This window comes from Poecilia reticulata, linkage group LG8 (assembly GCF_000633615.1).
Source record: "Poecilia reticulata strain Guanapo linkage group LG8, Guppy_female_1.0+MT, whole genome shotgun sequence".
Taxonomy (NCBI): domain Eukaryota; kingdom Metazoa; phylum Chordata; class Actinopteri; order Cyprinodontiformes; family Poeciliidae; genus Poecilia; species Poecilia reticulata.
Window position 1 is genome coordinate 26177346 of NC_024338.1, and position 17294 is coordinate 26194639.

Genomic DNA, 17294 nt, shown 5'->3' on the forward strand with positions numbered 1-17294 from the left:
AGTGCACTGAAATGTACCCACCTTTGATTCGTCAAAACCCTTCACGTCTAGTTATTATGTATTATGCATACTTCATTATTCATTAGTTTTTTACATTTATTTTATTTTAGGCTTTTCTCTTTTAGGCTTTAGGGCTATTTGAGGCGTCAGATATCCCACTATGGTTGTCAGCAGACAAAAAACAAAGACTGAGTCGTATTTATTAGGTAGCGCTTTGAACTAAAATTCAGATTCAGCAAGTTTGAATAAATCAGTTTTATTCTGCAAACTTCATTAAGTTTGAAACATGTTGGTTGAGAATTACAAATAATGTAAATGGAGTAAATTTTTTCCTAATTTATAAAAAAAAAATCATTCATATACATATATATTTTTACCAGGTAATATCTACTGCACTGTTATTTAATGTCTTTTTTCTGATTCCAAAGTGAATTGATCTCCTCGGCTGATATATGATAGTTAGCGCTCATTAACACGTTTAATTTATCTCGTCAATACAAGAAAAATCACTGCTTTGGCAACTTAAAGACCTTAGCTAACGAGGAAAAACATCTTACACACTTTGATTAAGAAGCTACCAGATTTTCTTTTAAGATGACATTTTCTGTATTTTTGTCAAGAAGTGGCTGTCACTATGCTGTCCTTTTTCCTTTTGGCTCTTTTTCAAATGTTCCATTTAGAAAAGTTTTCAACTGCGTGACGAGCAAGTCAGATGAAATTTATGCACATGTTTTATTTATAAATAGGTTAATCTTAGCCGGGTTTTTTTTCTTTCTTCTGAATGTAGAGCTGGAAGTTGAGTAGTGTAGAGCAACGTCTACAGTCTCAGACTTTTTTTTTTTTTTTTTCCGGCCGTTTGATATTTTCTTTCCATGTTCAGACAATATGTACACAATAACCTGCACAAGGCTTTGATCATTTGAGTGACAGGGGGCATATTACATCTGTCAGACATGATTCTTTGCTTTTATTTGCTGTTGCTCATAATCATAGCCAGTAGAAAATGTCCTCAGGCGTCCAGTTAGCACTGCAGGAAACAAGCTACCTAGGGCCATACTTTTCTCCTTAAAGAATTACATCTTGTCTGACACAGTGTGGTGCATCTTTGTGCAATGGAGAAGGAGATGCACAAAGCAAACATAGTCTCTCTTCAGAATATAACTTTTTCTGTTTGATAGTAATATGTTGTATTTGGTTGTCTGACTTGTTGAATCCATTATAATTGGTCATAAAATAAACAAGGACACTCCAAAAATAACTGGAAACATTTTGTTTTTGACCAAAACATGGCTGCAGGAACATATTGGAGACAGACGAGCAAGAATAAAGAATGGAGTGTTTTTATCCATCTGACTTTCCATTTTCTCAATAACTACAAATGTATTTCACTGTTGATGTTCTGAGTTTATCATGTTGGCAGTTTTTCTTCCTGTATTGCTCGGTGATCAATTCTCTAGCAGTTCTTTATTTAGGCTACTCACAAGGCGCAATTATTGTTTATTTTTGGCACATAAGTGTCCCTATATATTGACATATTACCTTATTTACATCATTTTATTCTTTAGTCACAATTTAACTCTATAGCCTAATGCTTATTATACTCTGAGGTTGTTATATTGCCTTTAGTGCGCAATATGTTTAATGAGATTATTTTTAATTACATGAATGAACACACAATATCCAAAGACAAGGAGGGCAGTTTATTTTTACTTGGCTTGTGTAGGTTGAAGAATTCGAGTAACCGTGTTTTTAGCTCGGTGCAAGGTTATTGTGTTTTGTTCACTGTACAAAAATAACCTCATTTTGCTAATGTGACGGTGTGATGGTGACAGTATTCAGCTCTGTTTCTTGTTTAGTCTGATGCACGGAGAAATCCCGGCAAAAGCTGACACGGAGGCTGAAAGAAAGAGCCTGCAGGATAGAGATGCTTTGCTCTTAATGTGATTTAGCCATCAGATCTGCTCCCTTTTTTTAGTGTTCACTTAGTCTTGTGAGACATATTTAATTAAAGTTTTTCCGCATTTAAATGCGATACAAAAACAACATGGGCCATGTGTCATCACGACAGACATGAATTTACATGAGCAACATTTGCTGTGACACGTACACATGCGCACATTATTGAGCTAATGAGTGATCCTCCTCATGTTGACAGCGTGATGGGATGTGGGGCTAGAGCATAGCAACATAACCTCCAGGCAGGTTGGACGGCACAAAGATCCTCTTGTAGTCATCTGTCCCTTCCTTAGACCTTCTGGCACAAATGGTTGTCATGTGTTTCTGTGTGACACCAAGTCTGCCATGTCCTTTTGTCCCATTATATCGATTTCACAGTTTCCAGTGAAATCTCAGTCATAGTTATCTGATCATCAGTAGAACATAGTTAACAGTTTTATTATAGCCTTAGTTTTATACGTCATTATGTTGTTTTTATCACATATTTTTTCTACTCTTTAGATCATCTGCAGGAACTTTTGGGGCATACACTGTCTCTTTAAATCCCCATCAGAATATTGGGCATCTGCACTTTGTTTCCATGGAATAGGAAGATATAATGCCACAAAAAAGTAACACTCCTGCATCGAATTTTGCCGCATTTGACACCATATATTTTATGGCATTTGAGGCATGATAAAACAGGCTATCATTGGTTTCATTGAACCCACCAAAAACTAACTAGCACCATAGTTTTGACAGTATATATTTCACTGTAAATATATACAACCTCAAGCTTGGACACTCACTTTGTAATTACTGTGAATTCCACATCATCGATTCCAGTATGCATGCTCTGTTCAAGCCTGGAGCACATCGAAAGCAACACACTTACTTCTAATTCTTAATGGTTCACAAAATTTATAATCCCCATTTTTCTAAACATAGCATGCATGACAAGGTAGGAAGCTATGACAGCAGCGTTTACTTAAAAAATAGTTGGAAACTCATTAAACTTAACAAGATTGAAATTTCTACTCAAAAAGTTGATGGGGAGATAAAGGGATGCTTTATGGCTGTATCTTTTGATTTTCTTTGTAACATGACATTTCAAACACAACATTGTCACCATAAACTTAGCAAGAGAAACATTTGTACTATTTTTTATTTTTTTATTTACTTTTGCATTATAAAGTGTCAAACGTTAGAAAATATTACTGGCATAATGAAAACATGCCATCAGCAGGAACTGCTTGGATGTAATTTTTGGTGGGCTATATTTCAAGTAGCATTTATTCACACATTCACACATTCCATATAATATTTGGCAAGCTGGAAGGAGTTACGACTCCTACTTATTATTTACTACGAAAGCGGTTATAGATTTTTGTGACCAGGACACTAAGGTCTTTTAAAAAAATGACCTAAATGACTTGGCATAAATCGATGTGTACAATTAATTGATGGATTAACCACCACATGACAGTTCCTGTGACCTGTCTTTGCAGTGAGATCTTGCCTGACATTGATTGTAGACATTATTTACTTCATTAAACAAATTCCTTTTCATGAATTGTGCAGGCAGTGATAAGAAATCCCAAACTGGCTTAGCAATGCCAAGCAAACCCTGACAAAGAATTTTTTAAAGGTCCAGATCTGGGTAGCAAATAACACCCTAACTTGCACAAGAGGAAGGTAGTCGTCATCATTCTCAAGATGAAGTTTCCTAGATGCAGCCCTCCAGCCAAAATGAATAATTGAGGATGAAGAGACGTTGCCAGACAAGTATCCTATAACCGACCGGTAACTATGAGATATTTGTAATTGCGTCATAAAAATGTGAGACCAGAACAGAATGAAAACATATGAAAGGTTCTTACGAACAAGCCTTTGCCTATAGCGTCACAGAAATTGTGACATTGAGCTCAGCATTGCCTAATTATTACCCCTATTGTCAGTCATGGTGTTTAATGCTCTGCAACAGGAAGCCTTTTCAGGAAATCATGGATGGTGAAAACTACAGAGTGCAGGGTAAGGGAGAGATGACGCTGAAAGCACTTGAGTTAGATTTACAGTGCAGTCTTGCATAAATGACAAATTTTGTACACGCAGCCCAGCATATCAGAAACATGTAAGCAAGAAGACAAAGTTGCCTGCGTCTTAATACTTCAATGTCATTACTTTATGAATGCCATGTCTAATAAGGCCTAATTTAATGTCTACAAGTGGACACTTAAACTGTACATCTCTTTGAAAGTCCTTGGTGAGCTTTTTCTTATAGTTGTGTCGTTAATCAATCAAAGTCTTATACTGTGAGCTTAGTTGTAGATTCATGTGACATCCTTTTTTGTACACATGGCAAGATTGCTTTCAATGGGTGGGTGGCACTTCAGTTTCCTAACAGGAAGTGCTTGTGCTGATGAATGGCAGTTTTCCTCAGAGGAAAGAGTGGGTGACACGAGTTTGTGTTTATTTAAAAATCAAAGTCAGGTAAACGGAGGCACAGAGATATGCTGTGACTCTGAAACCTGTCGGCTGGGCTTTAAAATACACGTGTTACACACTGCTAATCCTGTGCTTTCATTGTGGGAAGCTTAAAAAGGGACAGCATAGACATAGATGACACTTCAAGGACAGTTGGTCATGTTTCCTGAATGGGTAGTTGTGATTGCTTGCGCTTCAGCACATCAGAATATAACCAGGGTAAGGGAGGGACCTGCTGTTTAATAAGTATTTGTAGCAGAGCAAGCCACCGGGTTGCTCTAAACTATCAAGAGTGCACACACGACTCGTTAAAAGTTGAGGTTTCTGTGGTGTATAAAAATGAGACCATGGTTAAACATTTAAAACCTTTTCAGCCTTTAACGTACGACACATGTCCTCAAAAATCCAAATGGAAAAACAAATTGATTTATTGGGGGAAATATAAAAAACAACAAACAAAAAAACTGCGGTAACCTGGTTGTATAAGGGTCTACCCCCTTTTAACTATGACTTTGTTCGAGCTCTTTTTGGATCAAAATGTTTGCCTGCTCTCCCTTGCAAAGATTCAGTAAATTATGACATATATTGTCAGCATCAGGTGATACCACAATTTCCTCTAACATTATTTCTGGAGTTTGGGCAGGCTATTATAAACCGTTACCTTCGTCCACTGATGGCATCTTGTGGTCGTTTTTGATGTATGCTTGGATTCACTGCGGTTCATAAAATTGCAGCCTGATATCTGAAAGTTTCTGGTCAAAATTGTTCATATTTTCATCTGTGTTTACAAACCCCCTAGAAGGGCTGCACAATATATCACAGATATATCACCATCGCTCGGTTGTCAGTGTGCTCAATACGCAAAAGACTTTTTGGATTGCAATAATTGTTGGCTAATATATTTTGAAGAGTTCTGAGGTTGTATTTTTCACGGTAATGCAATATTTTGTCAGCAGGACGGAGTCCCATGGCAGCAAAAACTCACACCAGACACAAATGACTTTGCCAATAATGCTAAAGGTCACACAGAGTAGGATACACACATTTAAAAGAAAGAAAAGAAGAAAACTGGAATATGTCCTCACTGCACTATTTACCAACATTATTGCAATTGCATGACTTTCTAATAGCATGGAGGCCTTTTGTCATCTGACGAAAACCAACCTTGGATCAAAATACTACCACTGTGATCCAAAGTTATGTTTTTTTGTTTTTTTTAATCAACATATCTTTTGAAATTGTGACTCACAAATGTCTGCAGCTTCTTTAAGCATTAATGACAACTTCCTGACTGCTTCTCTGACTGGTTTGAGTCTCATTTTTTCATCAGTTTAGAATAAAAGTACAGTTCCTGCAACATCATTGTTCTACTGTCTTTGCCTCTATTGCTTATTTTCTTGTCCCTCTCCACACTAACACCTTTGAACTTTATGTCAAGTTAATCACATTTAGTAAAATTCCTGCTAGGAGTAAAGACTGAATCATGAAATTGGATCAAAGAGTGCATTAAGCAATAAAGAAAGAGTGCATACTTATACAGCCAGCTTATTACATCTCTTTAAAAAATATATTTTCTTCATTAAACAGAACGTTTCGTTTTCACTTTATTTTTGTAGGACGTAAACCCTATTAAAGTTGGATAACATATTTAATGATTTACTATCCTTTTTTTTTTACATCACATAAACCTAGATATTACAGAGATTTTGAGATGTACTGTAATTTTTATCAGCTGACTGCTCCTAGTGTAAGCAGTTCTTTAACTCGGAGCAGACAGCTGACACATTAAAAGGCTGATTCTTTTTGGTATTTGACCTCTTTTCTACGGTTATATCTCTGTCTCAGCCTTCAATGACTCACGCTTGAAGGCTATCTTATCTACAAAGGTCACCTGACTTTAGGAAAACCCTCTGCAATCAGAAGAAGTCTGAATTTAGTAAGCACTTATTGGTTTTATGTCTTTGAGTTGGTACAACAAGCCTCTGCAGCCGCTTGAGAATGGATTTTAGATTAGTTTGCTTTTCACTCTTGCATAATCCAAGTTGGGATACAACTCTCTTACTTTGTCATCCAGTGAGTCCCTTGCTCATAAATATGCCATGGTTTTGCGTATTGGCTCCAAGAAAATTCAAATAAGTAGTTCCTTGCATCGTTGCCAGTATTGTGAGGATGGAATGAGGAATATTGGCTTTAACCCGACGTCCATAAATATAACACTTTGCACAAGAGAAAGAGGGGTGAAGTCGAGTTGAATTTCTTTTTATTTTCCTTTGATTGTCATTTCATGAAGTGAGTGAAATGAGCTCCGAGTGATATGAGGATAATGGATAGGTACAGCAGCAGCATATGTTGTTGGTGTGTGACAGACGAGGAGAAGAATGATAGCAGAACGAAGGGAAAAATTTACTGGCAGAACCGTGTGCAGGTAATTCATACTGGACAACGAGAAATATGTTTCGGTGTGAGAATGTGTTTGAAGTAGCTGCCAAGGTTATTTTCATTCTTTTGCAAAAGGAAGGCTGTAAAAGATAAAAGAGATTGTTGGAGTTCTTTTATGGGCCAGCCAAAGTAAAAGGTGAGATAATCTTATTTGCATGTCTGCTTTTAACTTTTCTAGATTTGCCTCGGACTTGGTGGGCGCCTGCTGGGGGCCTGAAAGAGTCGCAGTGATGGATTTAAGTGTTTTAGATAAGAACTGCTCATGTTTTGACTGAAGGTCTTTTTTTCACATTCAGAGATATTGATTTCGCCTGCAAGTAGTGCCTTATTGGAGCATTGGTAAATTCCACCAGCACAGTACTTTTACAACATGTACACAACACCATAACATGTAATTATTTCAGGGTTATGTAAGATTAAAAAAAACAGTGCAGTCAAAACCAATAAGCAGTTCCTTGACATAAATACTAAAGCTTGAACTTGTCATTAACTGCATTATTTAATGGGGTTAAAGCAGGACTTTTGTCTTCATTTCTGACGTATCCATTTCCGATCTCCTACTCCTCTAAGACAGTGGAATGATGAAGAGAATCATTTGCTCCGATAATAACTTTGTCAGTAGATCAGGAGGCTTTTTCACTCATTAAGCACCATTGCTCTTGAAAATTGAGCTAATTGTCCTTTTGGTTTGGTTACGAAAAGAAAAACACATTAGCAATCATCAGTTTCAGGCTCACTAATTGCTTTAACTGCCTCAGTAAACCTTTTTCTGCTGCTTTTTGATGCAGCTGTAGAAATAATTGATTGTGAGTGCTGTGGCCTAAGAAGAATATGCTTTTAACTGTCCTTATTGATCAGTTTACTCAAACGAATCTATTGTTATTATTCCAGGTAAAGTATTGAAAGGAACTTTTATCGTAATACATTTGATAATCGTCTCCCTTTCCCCTCTAATGTATCTATGGTTATCATATAGGCCACCACTAATGTTCTCCATTAGTATATAACAAGCTAACTTTTTGGAAATTCACACTAAACTTATTCCGAATAACATGAACAGAACCTGCCTGACAACCTGAAGGTGAACGATCATCAACACTGTAGAATATAACTCCATCTGAAGACATTCAGCAACAGATGAACAAAGCTTTTGACATCTACCGAGTCTGCCTCAGAGAGGTTTCACTCCAACGAACCACAACGAGAGCCATTGTCCACAAACTTACGAAAACATGCAACAGCGGTGCACGTTTCCCAGGACTGCTCAGTCTGTCAAAATTAATTCAAGACCACATTAACGACTCATCCAGGATGTTATAAAAGTAAGAACATCTAAAAAGAAGATCTCTGAGGACCTAACTTGGCTTAGTTAAAGTCAGTGTTCGTGGTTAAATATTAACTAAGACACTGGGCATAGATTTCATCTTTAGGGTGAAGCTTCTAGTCCACCATCAACGACCAAAAAGAACACAAAGGCCCATCCAGCACAGGCCAAAAGAAGCAAAAGTACCTAATAGTGTATTTTTCTGGGACTGCTTTATTATAAGACCTGCGTGGCCTGCCATTACTAATACATCAATTCAATTTGACTGTTAAGTCACCCTGCTAGATTATGAAGCCATGTGGTGATATAAAATAGAGCAGTGACTCTTCTTTGGATTTTCTGAGTTAACTAAATGAAGGTTGTAGTGTGGCTTAGCATTAAGACCTTAAACTGTTCATGCTAAAAAAAAAAAAAAAAGGAAAATCCTGCAATGTGGCTGAAAGAAAATATTTCTGAAAAAACTTCTTGTTAGTTGTGATCACAAATGTTTGATGGCAGTTGTTGCTGCCAAGATTGGCCAATCTGTTACTGAGAAAACAATAATAAAAAAAAATAAAATTTTGTTCCCTTTGCTAAATTGAGTCATTATATGTGTAAAGATTTCCCTACAATAGGAATATTTTAAATTTGACACAAAAGCAAAAACAGACGGGGTTGAATACTTTTTGATGACCCCGCTCATGAAATACTGCTTTCTTTTTTATTGTAAGATGCATTTTGGCCCTTACAAATTTTTGAGACAAGTGTGATTTAAAAGAAACAATATTGTTTTATCAGAAGTGCTGTTTTCACAGTAACAGAGTTAAGTGAAACGGGGTCACAGATGTGGTTAAAAGAACAAATCCAAAGGCCCAGGCAGAAAAATGAAGATGCTCGTATATTTGTCTGGGGTTTTCTATCAGCATATGGTTTCCCGATGTTCTGTCTCTTTGGAGTCCAGGCAGGAATGAGAGCTGGCTCAGTCACCACGACCCCAAATTTCAAAGTCCGATTCTCTTTTTTTGTCTTTCGACTTTCTGTCTGGTTGTAGTTTAGATAGCGCAGCTCCCTCAAATCATTATGGCTTCTTGTGTGTGACACAAGTTCAGTTTTTGCAGCAACAAAAAACAGGCTGGTGTAGCTAGAACCTAAACCTGATAATAATGCCTTAAGGTCTGTCAAAACATATTTCTTATGTCTGCCTTACACATATAAACTGTTGCTATTAATTCGGTGTACTCTCTTCGTTTTTCTTCACATAGTTATCAGTCACAGCCATTAGCAGTGAGTCCTCCATTAAAGAAAATAACTTTTTTGTGACCTATCCTCTCAGCCGCTGGCCATTCATGACCTGTGGCAAAATATTAAGCTTCTGTAAAATTTCTTCCTGTCCAAAGAAGTGATTTATTTCCACTGTCACCACATGCCTGCTCCGGAGAGGAATTACTTAATCAGCAACCTTTTACAGTCGGCTAGGCTTTCTAGAAATACTTTTCACAAATTACAACTGAATATTTGAATGTGAGTGAAATGATGTACATTGAAATGCATTGAATTTAAATGCATGTCATTCGTTCTGAACCTGGGTTTCTGATTTCATTGTATTTTAATGACATTAATGAATGGGAATTTAATATGGACTAAGCATTTTTCTATATAATAGGAATTAGTGCTATTTAAAAAAAAGGTTTGCCAGTATTTTTTCAAATAAGTATGGGTTGGGGGTTACAGCTTTTTATACTAAGATAAGCAAGGTTTTCTCTCCAGAAAGTTTTCAGTAGCTGTAGTTCATCTTAGAGTTGAAAATGAAAGTCAACACAGGAGTTTTATGATGCTGATGTCACATGTAGGAGGGAGAAGTGATTTAACACAGACCTGTAAAGGACACAAAATTTGAGTGAATCAGTAAATAAATAAGTCTGGCAGCTCATTAAAACTCACCTAAAGATGTGGACATCCTTCGTTGGGGTGCACCACCTCATAGCCCCATCAAACCCTCCATGGGTGGAGACGAGATGCAATACAAGACACTATTAACTTGCAATACAACGTTAGTAAGGTCATGGGAAATCATATTCTTTGTGTAATGCAGTTCACACGTTTATCTACCTTGTATTAAACTACTCCAAAAAAATATATATAAATTTACAGAATTAAAAAAAATAAATAAATTACACCTTTTAGAACAATTATGAAATAGTTTCTTGTGAATCCAGAAATATTTCAAGTAATTGTAATCATTCTTGAGTTCCACATATGAGCACATAAAATGTCTCTAGTAATTGCTCAGAACTGCTTTGTTTCATTTTTTTAAAATAAGACAGTCTTCAGTCCCCATCTCTAGCATCGTTGTGGCTTCTGCTGTTTTCCCACAAACGTCTTTTTAATTGCTGCATCTTTTGAATTCCTGTCTAATAACATTTCGATGAATTTGCCTGATGAAGCGTTAGTTTTTTAAAAGAATTTCTGCTTTTCATAAATTATTTTAGCTTATTGTCAAGACATGGAGAACTGAAATAAAGAGAAATCCATTCACTGGACTTTCCCTTTCGCCCTTTTCTTAACCTCCCCAGGCCTTTTGTTGAAGCTTTCTTCCCTGTGAGAAATAGACGGCTTCCTCAGAAGCACCCAGGGTTGACTCACTTCCTCCATTTGGTCTCTCTATCTCTTCTGTCTTTCTTTCTCTGGTTGTCTGTCTCTTTCACTCTCTCACTTTCTGTCTGTCTCAGGTTAGTGGCGCTCCACTTTAGCGTTTCCTGCTGTTACATAGTAGCGCAAACCTGAAGGTAAGTTTTTTTCTTTTTCCTCTAGATCCATGCCACATTGCAGAAGTTATCTTGTACTCGTTGTGAGAAGGGGAAAAAAAAAAGGGGACGTTGAATGTCTCGTGTTTGGAAATAGTGAATCTGTTACTGGGAAAGATGTTACTTTCCTGTTAGAGGTGAGAATGGAAGTGTTTGTGGTGAGCAGTCCCAGTAGCCTGCACCTTTAACAGCTGTTAAGGTGACAGGTAGACTTGTAAAGCAGCACAACAAAACATTTTAGCTTCAGCTCCCTGCAGTGCTTTCTGGGCATATGTGTGTGTGAGGCTAGGATGGTGCAGAAACAAAGCTACACACAGTGGGTGTCACAGAAAGAGCTGGTAGAAAGGTTTTCTGCTCTTCCTGTTGGGTTCTTCCTCCAATCAGCTGATAGCTCATGTGCTGATGCTTGCTGCTGATTCCCTTGCAGATAAAATGTCTATGTTGCACATTTGAATTTGACTTATTTTCTCTTTTTGGGATTGAGTAAATGTTTTACCACTTGGTTTTCATTCATTTGAACAGTTGAGAGAGAGAGAGAGAGAGAGAGAGAGAGAGAGAGAGAAAAGACGTTATGGTTAACAGGAGCAACTCTGTAGTGAAATGAAAGAGTATTTGCCCCCTTACAGATTTGCTTTCACAGTTACGGGTTTCAGATTTGCAAGCCGATTTTGTGATCAGACAAAGATAACATGAGTGAACGCAAAATACAGTTGACAGTTATTTCCCTTATTGAAGAAATAAAAAAAGTGAAATATATTGCTCCTTACGTCACTACAGAGGAACTGGGTAAGGTTTCCAAGCATGTTTTCAAACATCTCAGTCAAGTTCTGTACGTGTCCTTAGAGTCATTTTTGTGCGTCAGACATTTCTGGTAAGCATCACCACTGTCCTAAAGTCTTAGAAATAGCCAAGTAAAACTGCATATAGGAGCCCTGAATACTTCAGCAGCGCAAACATCTCTGTTTGTGCTGCAGAGAAATTAACCTTTAGTAAAAGTCTTTCATCAATATATTAAAGGTGATACGATTTGATCAATGTTGGAGTTGTCGCCTAAGGATGTGCAGCGACTTATAAGTCTGTTGGTACCCATGGTAAGGATGTGGAAAAAGACTTAAAATACATTTTCTGTAATTCTTTTATCTTAGATTGAAGAATTTGGATAAAAACACCATTAGCATAGGCACACTTATCTAAAAAAAAAAAAAAGTTAAAATCTTGTATTCATCTTTAAGAAATGTTGATTTTTAACAATCATCCACCCCCTTTTATTAGCTTCTATAAAATAAATGTAACTAAAGTTGCACATCTCTAAAGCAATTATGAAAAAAATAATAATATTGGAGACCAGGACGAGGACGAGCCAAGTTTACACTGAGGAGGTTGAAACTCCAAAGCTCACTGTTACAGAACTGCCTCAAAGCATGCCTTCTTAGGGTCACCAGATCTCCATAACAACCGTCTATTTTAAGGCTTTTGTGCACATCTTTATCAATAATTGTGGAGGGTGCTTTGAATTGCCCTTAGTAGAAATTGATTAGCACATATAATAGGCCCAGCTGCCATTGGAGGGGTAAATTGCGAAACATCGCACATCTTTCGAAAGGTCACATGAGACAAAGAACAGATTTTTGAGTTTATTAAATTAATTTATTTTCCTGCTGCCTAATAACTCATTCGACATATGACAGAAAGTCATGTGTTGAAGTCATGAGATGTTCTTTACAGAATAAAGTTGTTTTGTTATCGGCAGTAAAGCAGATTTTTTTTCCCAGGCATTATCAGCAACCATGTGCAACGTTTTTCGTAACTGAATCTCTTGACTATTGACTTATTTGAGTCCTTAAAAAGAATTGTGTTTAAGGAAGAAGAAAGTCACAAAAGCTACCAAGGAGTGTATAAATGGAAGTTAAGATTTCGGAAATAAGCTGCTGAGAAACAAAAGTGAAAGAGACGTGCGAAAGACACAGTCTCATGTCACCGGGGAGGGCGAACTTCCCTTTTTGTTTGGTTGTTGTGTTATAGTAAAGAAGCTCTGTGTAGGTCTCTTTGTGTGAATTAGACATGCACAGATACACAAAAGATGCACACATTGTCAAGCAGAACCACTGACACCACAAACACCTACAAATACACTCATGCACACACAAACATGACAAATGTACACCACAAACTTCCCGCATACTCATTTCTCTTTGCCTTTTACTGACAGTGACTGAGCCACTTTTGAGAAAGCTGAGTGGGTGTGTTGACTGGAAACAAGTGGCATTGACCCAACACAACAGATTTAAACCTAAGGATAACCGAAGAACACGTTTAAGCCTCGTTCAGAGTGAAAGTAGGCGTCCCGCAGAGATTACCAGGAGCTTGCTGCTATGGTTTAAGATGGAAAAACGAGCAACAAATTTGAGGAAGTTGTTGCTCCTCAGGAGGTTTTATCATTCGCGTTGCAATTTTAGTCAAATCTCCATGAATATAGTTTTGGAGATTCTTCATTTTTAAGTCCGTGCTCTTTTAACACTTTTATGCGCAAATCAGAGAATTGCTATCTCTAGTTTGGACACGGTTGCTAATCTGGCATGGTCTCAGTCCCACTTCATGCAACCAGTCAAGGGCATCAGGTGTCTTCAGATTTAACACCTTAAATGTGTGGTAATTTGTTGCTTGTTAAATATACAGCTTTGCTGCATGTCACCAGATTTCTGGGAGGCCAGTGGTCAAGAGTCCTCAGTTGACTGGAAAAGACTTGATAGCAGCTTTCCTGCTGCATAGCAAGGCTCATATTTAGTACTTTTCTTTGACTGATTTAGTTACCACTACGATGTAGTATTGAAAATGTCTGTTGATATGCACCAAGTGGTCAGGTGTGTGAATTGTAATCTCCTCTTCATCAACTCCTTTGTGGTTTGGGGTCATGGTTCAGGTATTATTTGAGATTTTTAGATGCTAATGATAATGCTCTAAATAAATACCTTGTTGCCATGATAACTATACAAAAGTAAAAATTAAAAGTGATAGGGAAGCAGAGGGAATAGTTGCCTAGGGAATAGTTGCCTAAACTTTGCAACACCTCACCCCAAAAAAAATTAAAAAAAATAAACAAAAGTTTACAAATAAAACAAAACGGGACTAAAGTAACAGAGATACTCCGACATGTTGCCACCATGAGTGGCACAATTTGTGTGAAGCGTCTTTACCATCTTTACTTTGTCTTTACTTCGTATTGCGTAATGGATATACTGAATCAGTGTCTGCTGATTTGTGACACTTTGTCAATATTTTCAATATTCTTAGCCAAACTAAGATTTCAAAGATATTTAAAAAATTTGAGAGTGAATTTTTAATCCACCTCCTGAACTTTCTTTTCTTAATTTTCAGTCTATAAGCATCTCTTTCTTTGTAAGTAATTTGTAACACACTCCTGAGTTGTGAATCTTTTGGTGGCATTTATCAATATGGATAAGAACAAACTCACATATTTTCTTGTTTTTTTTGTTTTATTTTATTTTTTGCTGTATTTTGACATTTTCGCTCAGGTTAAAGAGTGAGGAAATGCTTAATTTGTTTAAAACAACAAAGTTTAATGTTCTGTGACAGTTACTCTAAAGATAAAGTTTAACTGCGCGTGGGAGTAGCCAGGCTTGAAATAAGAGAAATAAGCTCATGCACTACAGCCCTGTACTTTTCTGAATATATCCCGTGGATTTGAATGGTGAAACTCAAAAAAGTCCAATTATTATTATTATTTTCCTCTCAGAACGGGGGAACAGGAACAGCATGCATCAACACCATCAATGTGTTGATGATGTTTACTGCTGCTTGCCCTTTTTGTGCTGCATCTTGAAGTCATAGGTACATCTAATTAGAAGCTATTCAAAAATCGGGTTACAGTTAAATCCGTGACTTTGTCCATAGATTGCACTCCACAAGTGGTGCCTCTTGTGCATCCCTCCAGAATTATATTGGTTGGTAGACAATGTTTCATCCGGACCACAACAGATCACAGTATGGAAATTGTAGCTGCAGTTTCAGAGTGTGGAGCGCAGTGGACTTGTTACTCCAGCTCAAGCTTTCAGTAGATCTTGGTTAATACCAGCCAGTATGAATTAACTTTTAGCACATCATTCTAAATGCTTCATGAAGAGAAAAATATATTTGACTATAAGTTGCAGAACCAGCCAAACTATGAAAAAGGGCATGATGTACAATTACAGTAATATTGTACGTTAAAGACCAGCGATGTGTTTAAAGACTAAGACAAATGTAAGGAAATTTAAATGAAATACTGCGTCAGACATTGTTGGAATGAACTTTAAAATATTATTTAATTTTGAATAATGTTTTCAGTCATGTTTTGAAGGGGTCAACAGTTTCCGCTCAGGTTTTCAGGGAGCTGGTTCCAAACCAGTGGAGTAAGGAAACTCATTGTAGCCTCTGTTTTTAGTTTGGTTTTAGGGACACTGGATCAGTAGGTCCCCAATAGCCTCGGCAAATCTAAATGCATTTAGGCCAAAAGGCCATTCAGTCCCATTCACATCATCAAAAAAATTTAAAGTTTTATATTTTAATCTTGACATCTTGTAAAGCTAACTGTGTAGACTTACAGTGTATCAGTGGTCAAAAGCATGACTGCAAAGCATTGCAAATTTCTGTTTGTTTCAGAAAACAAATTGGTTGCATTAATGTACAGACATACCACTATTTATTGCAAAAGTGTCAAAGAAAGTAGAAATACAACATTGGTTGCTTATTGTGCCTACTTCTTCAGGAGTCATTCACAGTTATCTCTGCAAACTGTCTAATTGTCAGACACAATTAGACGTGTTTAGACAATCTGCTTTGTTTGATCTCAGCTTTGAGCTTTGTCATTGACTATGCTAATTAGCTGATTCCTTTGCAGCTTCAGGGTGTTGATGATGGCAGTGTGGATCCAGGCCCAGCAGCTTCAGGGAGATGCTCTTCACCAGATGCAGTCACTGTACGGCCAGCACTTCCCCATTGAAGTGCGCCATTATCTATCCCAGTGGATAGAGAGCCAGCTCTGGTGAGTTTTGTTTCCATTCAAGGCTGCTGGAGTCTTGGTGCACGCGCATGAATTTCACATTTCTTTTGCGTGCACGTATGTGTGTTTCTAGGGATGCTATAGACCTGGAGAACCCACAAGAGGAGTTCAAGGCCAAACGCCTCTTGGACAGTCTGATACAAGAGCTGCAAAACAAGGCTGAGCACCAGGTTGGAGAAGATGGCTTCCTTCTTAAAATCAAACTGGGTCACTACGCTAACCAACTCAAGGTAATTTTAGTTTTTATTTTTGTTTATCTATTGAGTCACTCCTGTTTTTTTATGCTTTAAAAGAACCCGGAGTTTTTATATATTTTGGTGTCAAATATCCTCTTGTCAAAGGTTGTCATTTGTTTTTTTATAATGCAGTACTTGACACTTTTGCTTCTGCTTGTTTAGTCAATTACCCCCGACATGTAAACAATTTAGGCATAAAAAAAGACTCTTAAACTCAATTAATGATCCAGTATTTGTGTCTACACATTAACATGCAACTTACCAAAGGAGAGGTTTTAAGTTGGGTTTTATTGTGACTCACATAAAATTGTGTTTTGGCATCAACACTATTCTCCAAGAAGTGTGAGCTGCAAACATGACATCAAATAATGATCAGCTGGATGATAATGTGCCTTACAGATCTTCTGTGAGGTCTTTGCTAAAATGTCTCCCCTATTTTTATTTTTTAAAATGTGTCTTTCAGTTCTGATCATCTTCTTTTGACATTTTTAGACTTGTATGTTCTTCTTCTTCCTCTGCTGTTGCCCTTTCTCAAAGAAAAGATATGGCTAAACACTACTTTCAAAAATTCGAGGAAAGTTCCTTGACGCAAGTTTAAAAAGCACAAAAAAACAGACTGGATAGAACTTTTGTGCAGACGTGTGCATAATAATAAATGCTTATAATAGCCATGGAAGCTGAGTGAGGTTTCTTAATGACAAATAAACTGTACTAATATAGTTATACTTTCTACAGAGACAGTTAACAAAAGCTTCAGACGCTGAAGACCGCCGATTCTGCCTTGTTGTACCATAATGGATCAGACAACAAATTTGTCACACTTCCAGCATAACTTTCATCCTCATAATCATCATCATCATCATCTTGACTTTCATCAATACAAGTCAGCCTATACAGGTCTTATAATCCAAAAATAGGAAAGATGGGCAAAGTTTTAGATTCCTAGTTGTTTATTTTATGTAGCTGGATGGATAGATGTCTTTTTCTAAACGCTTTTTATCTGTAATCATAACTTAGGTGTGTAATCATAACTT

The 17294-nt window shown here is 37.1% G+C and overlaps 1 protein-coding gene across 2 annotated transcripts in view; it reads left to right on the plus strand.

Moving 5' to 3' along the window:
- Nucleotides 1-17294, plus strand: part of stat5a (signal transducer and activator of transcription 5a) — a 56644-nt gene that overhangs the window by 20574 nt on the left and 18776 nt on the right. The window contains exons 2-4 of one of the 2 annotated variants that reach the window (XM_008417057.1): nucleotides 10891-10947; nucleotides 15863-16006; nucleotides 16098-16254. In XM_008417057.1, coding sequence (XP_008415279.1) covers nucleotides 15876-16006; nucleotides 16098-16254 — 288 coding nt within the window. In that variant the 5' untranslated portion in view covers nucleotides 10891-10947; nucleotides 15863-15875. The remainder of the gene's footprint in view (nucleotides 1-10890; nucleotides 10948-15862; nucleotides 16007-16097; nucleotides 16255-17294) is intronic. The other variant, XM_008417056.1, reaches the window with a different exon arrangement.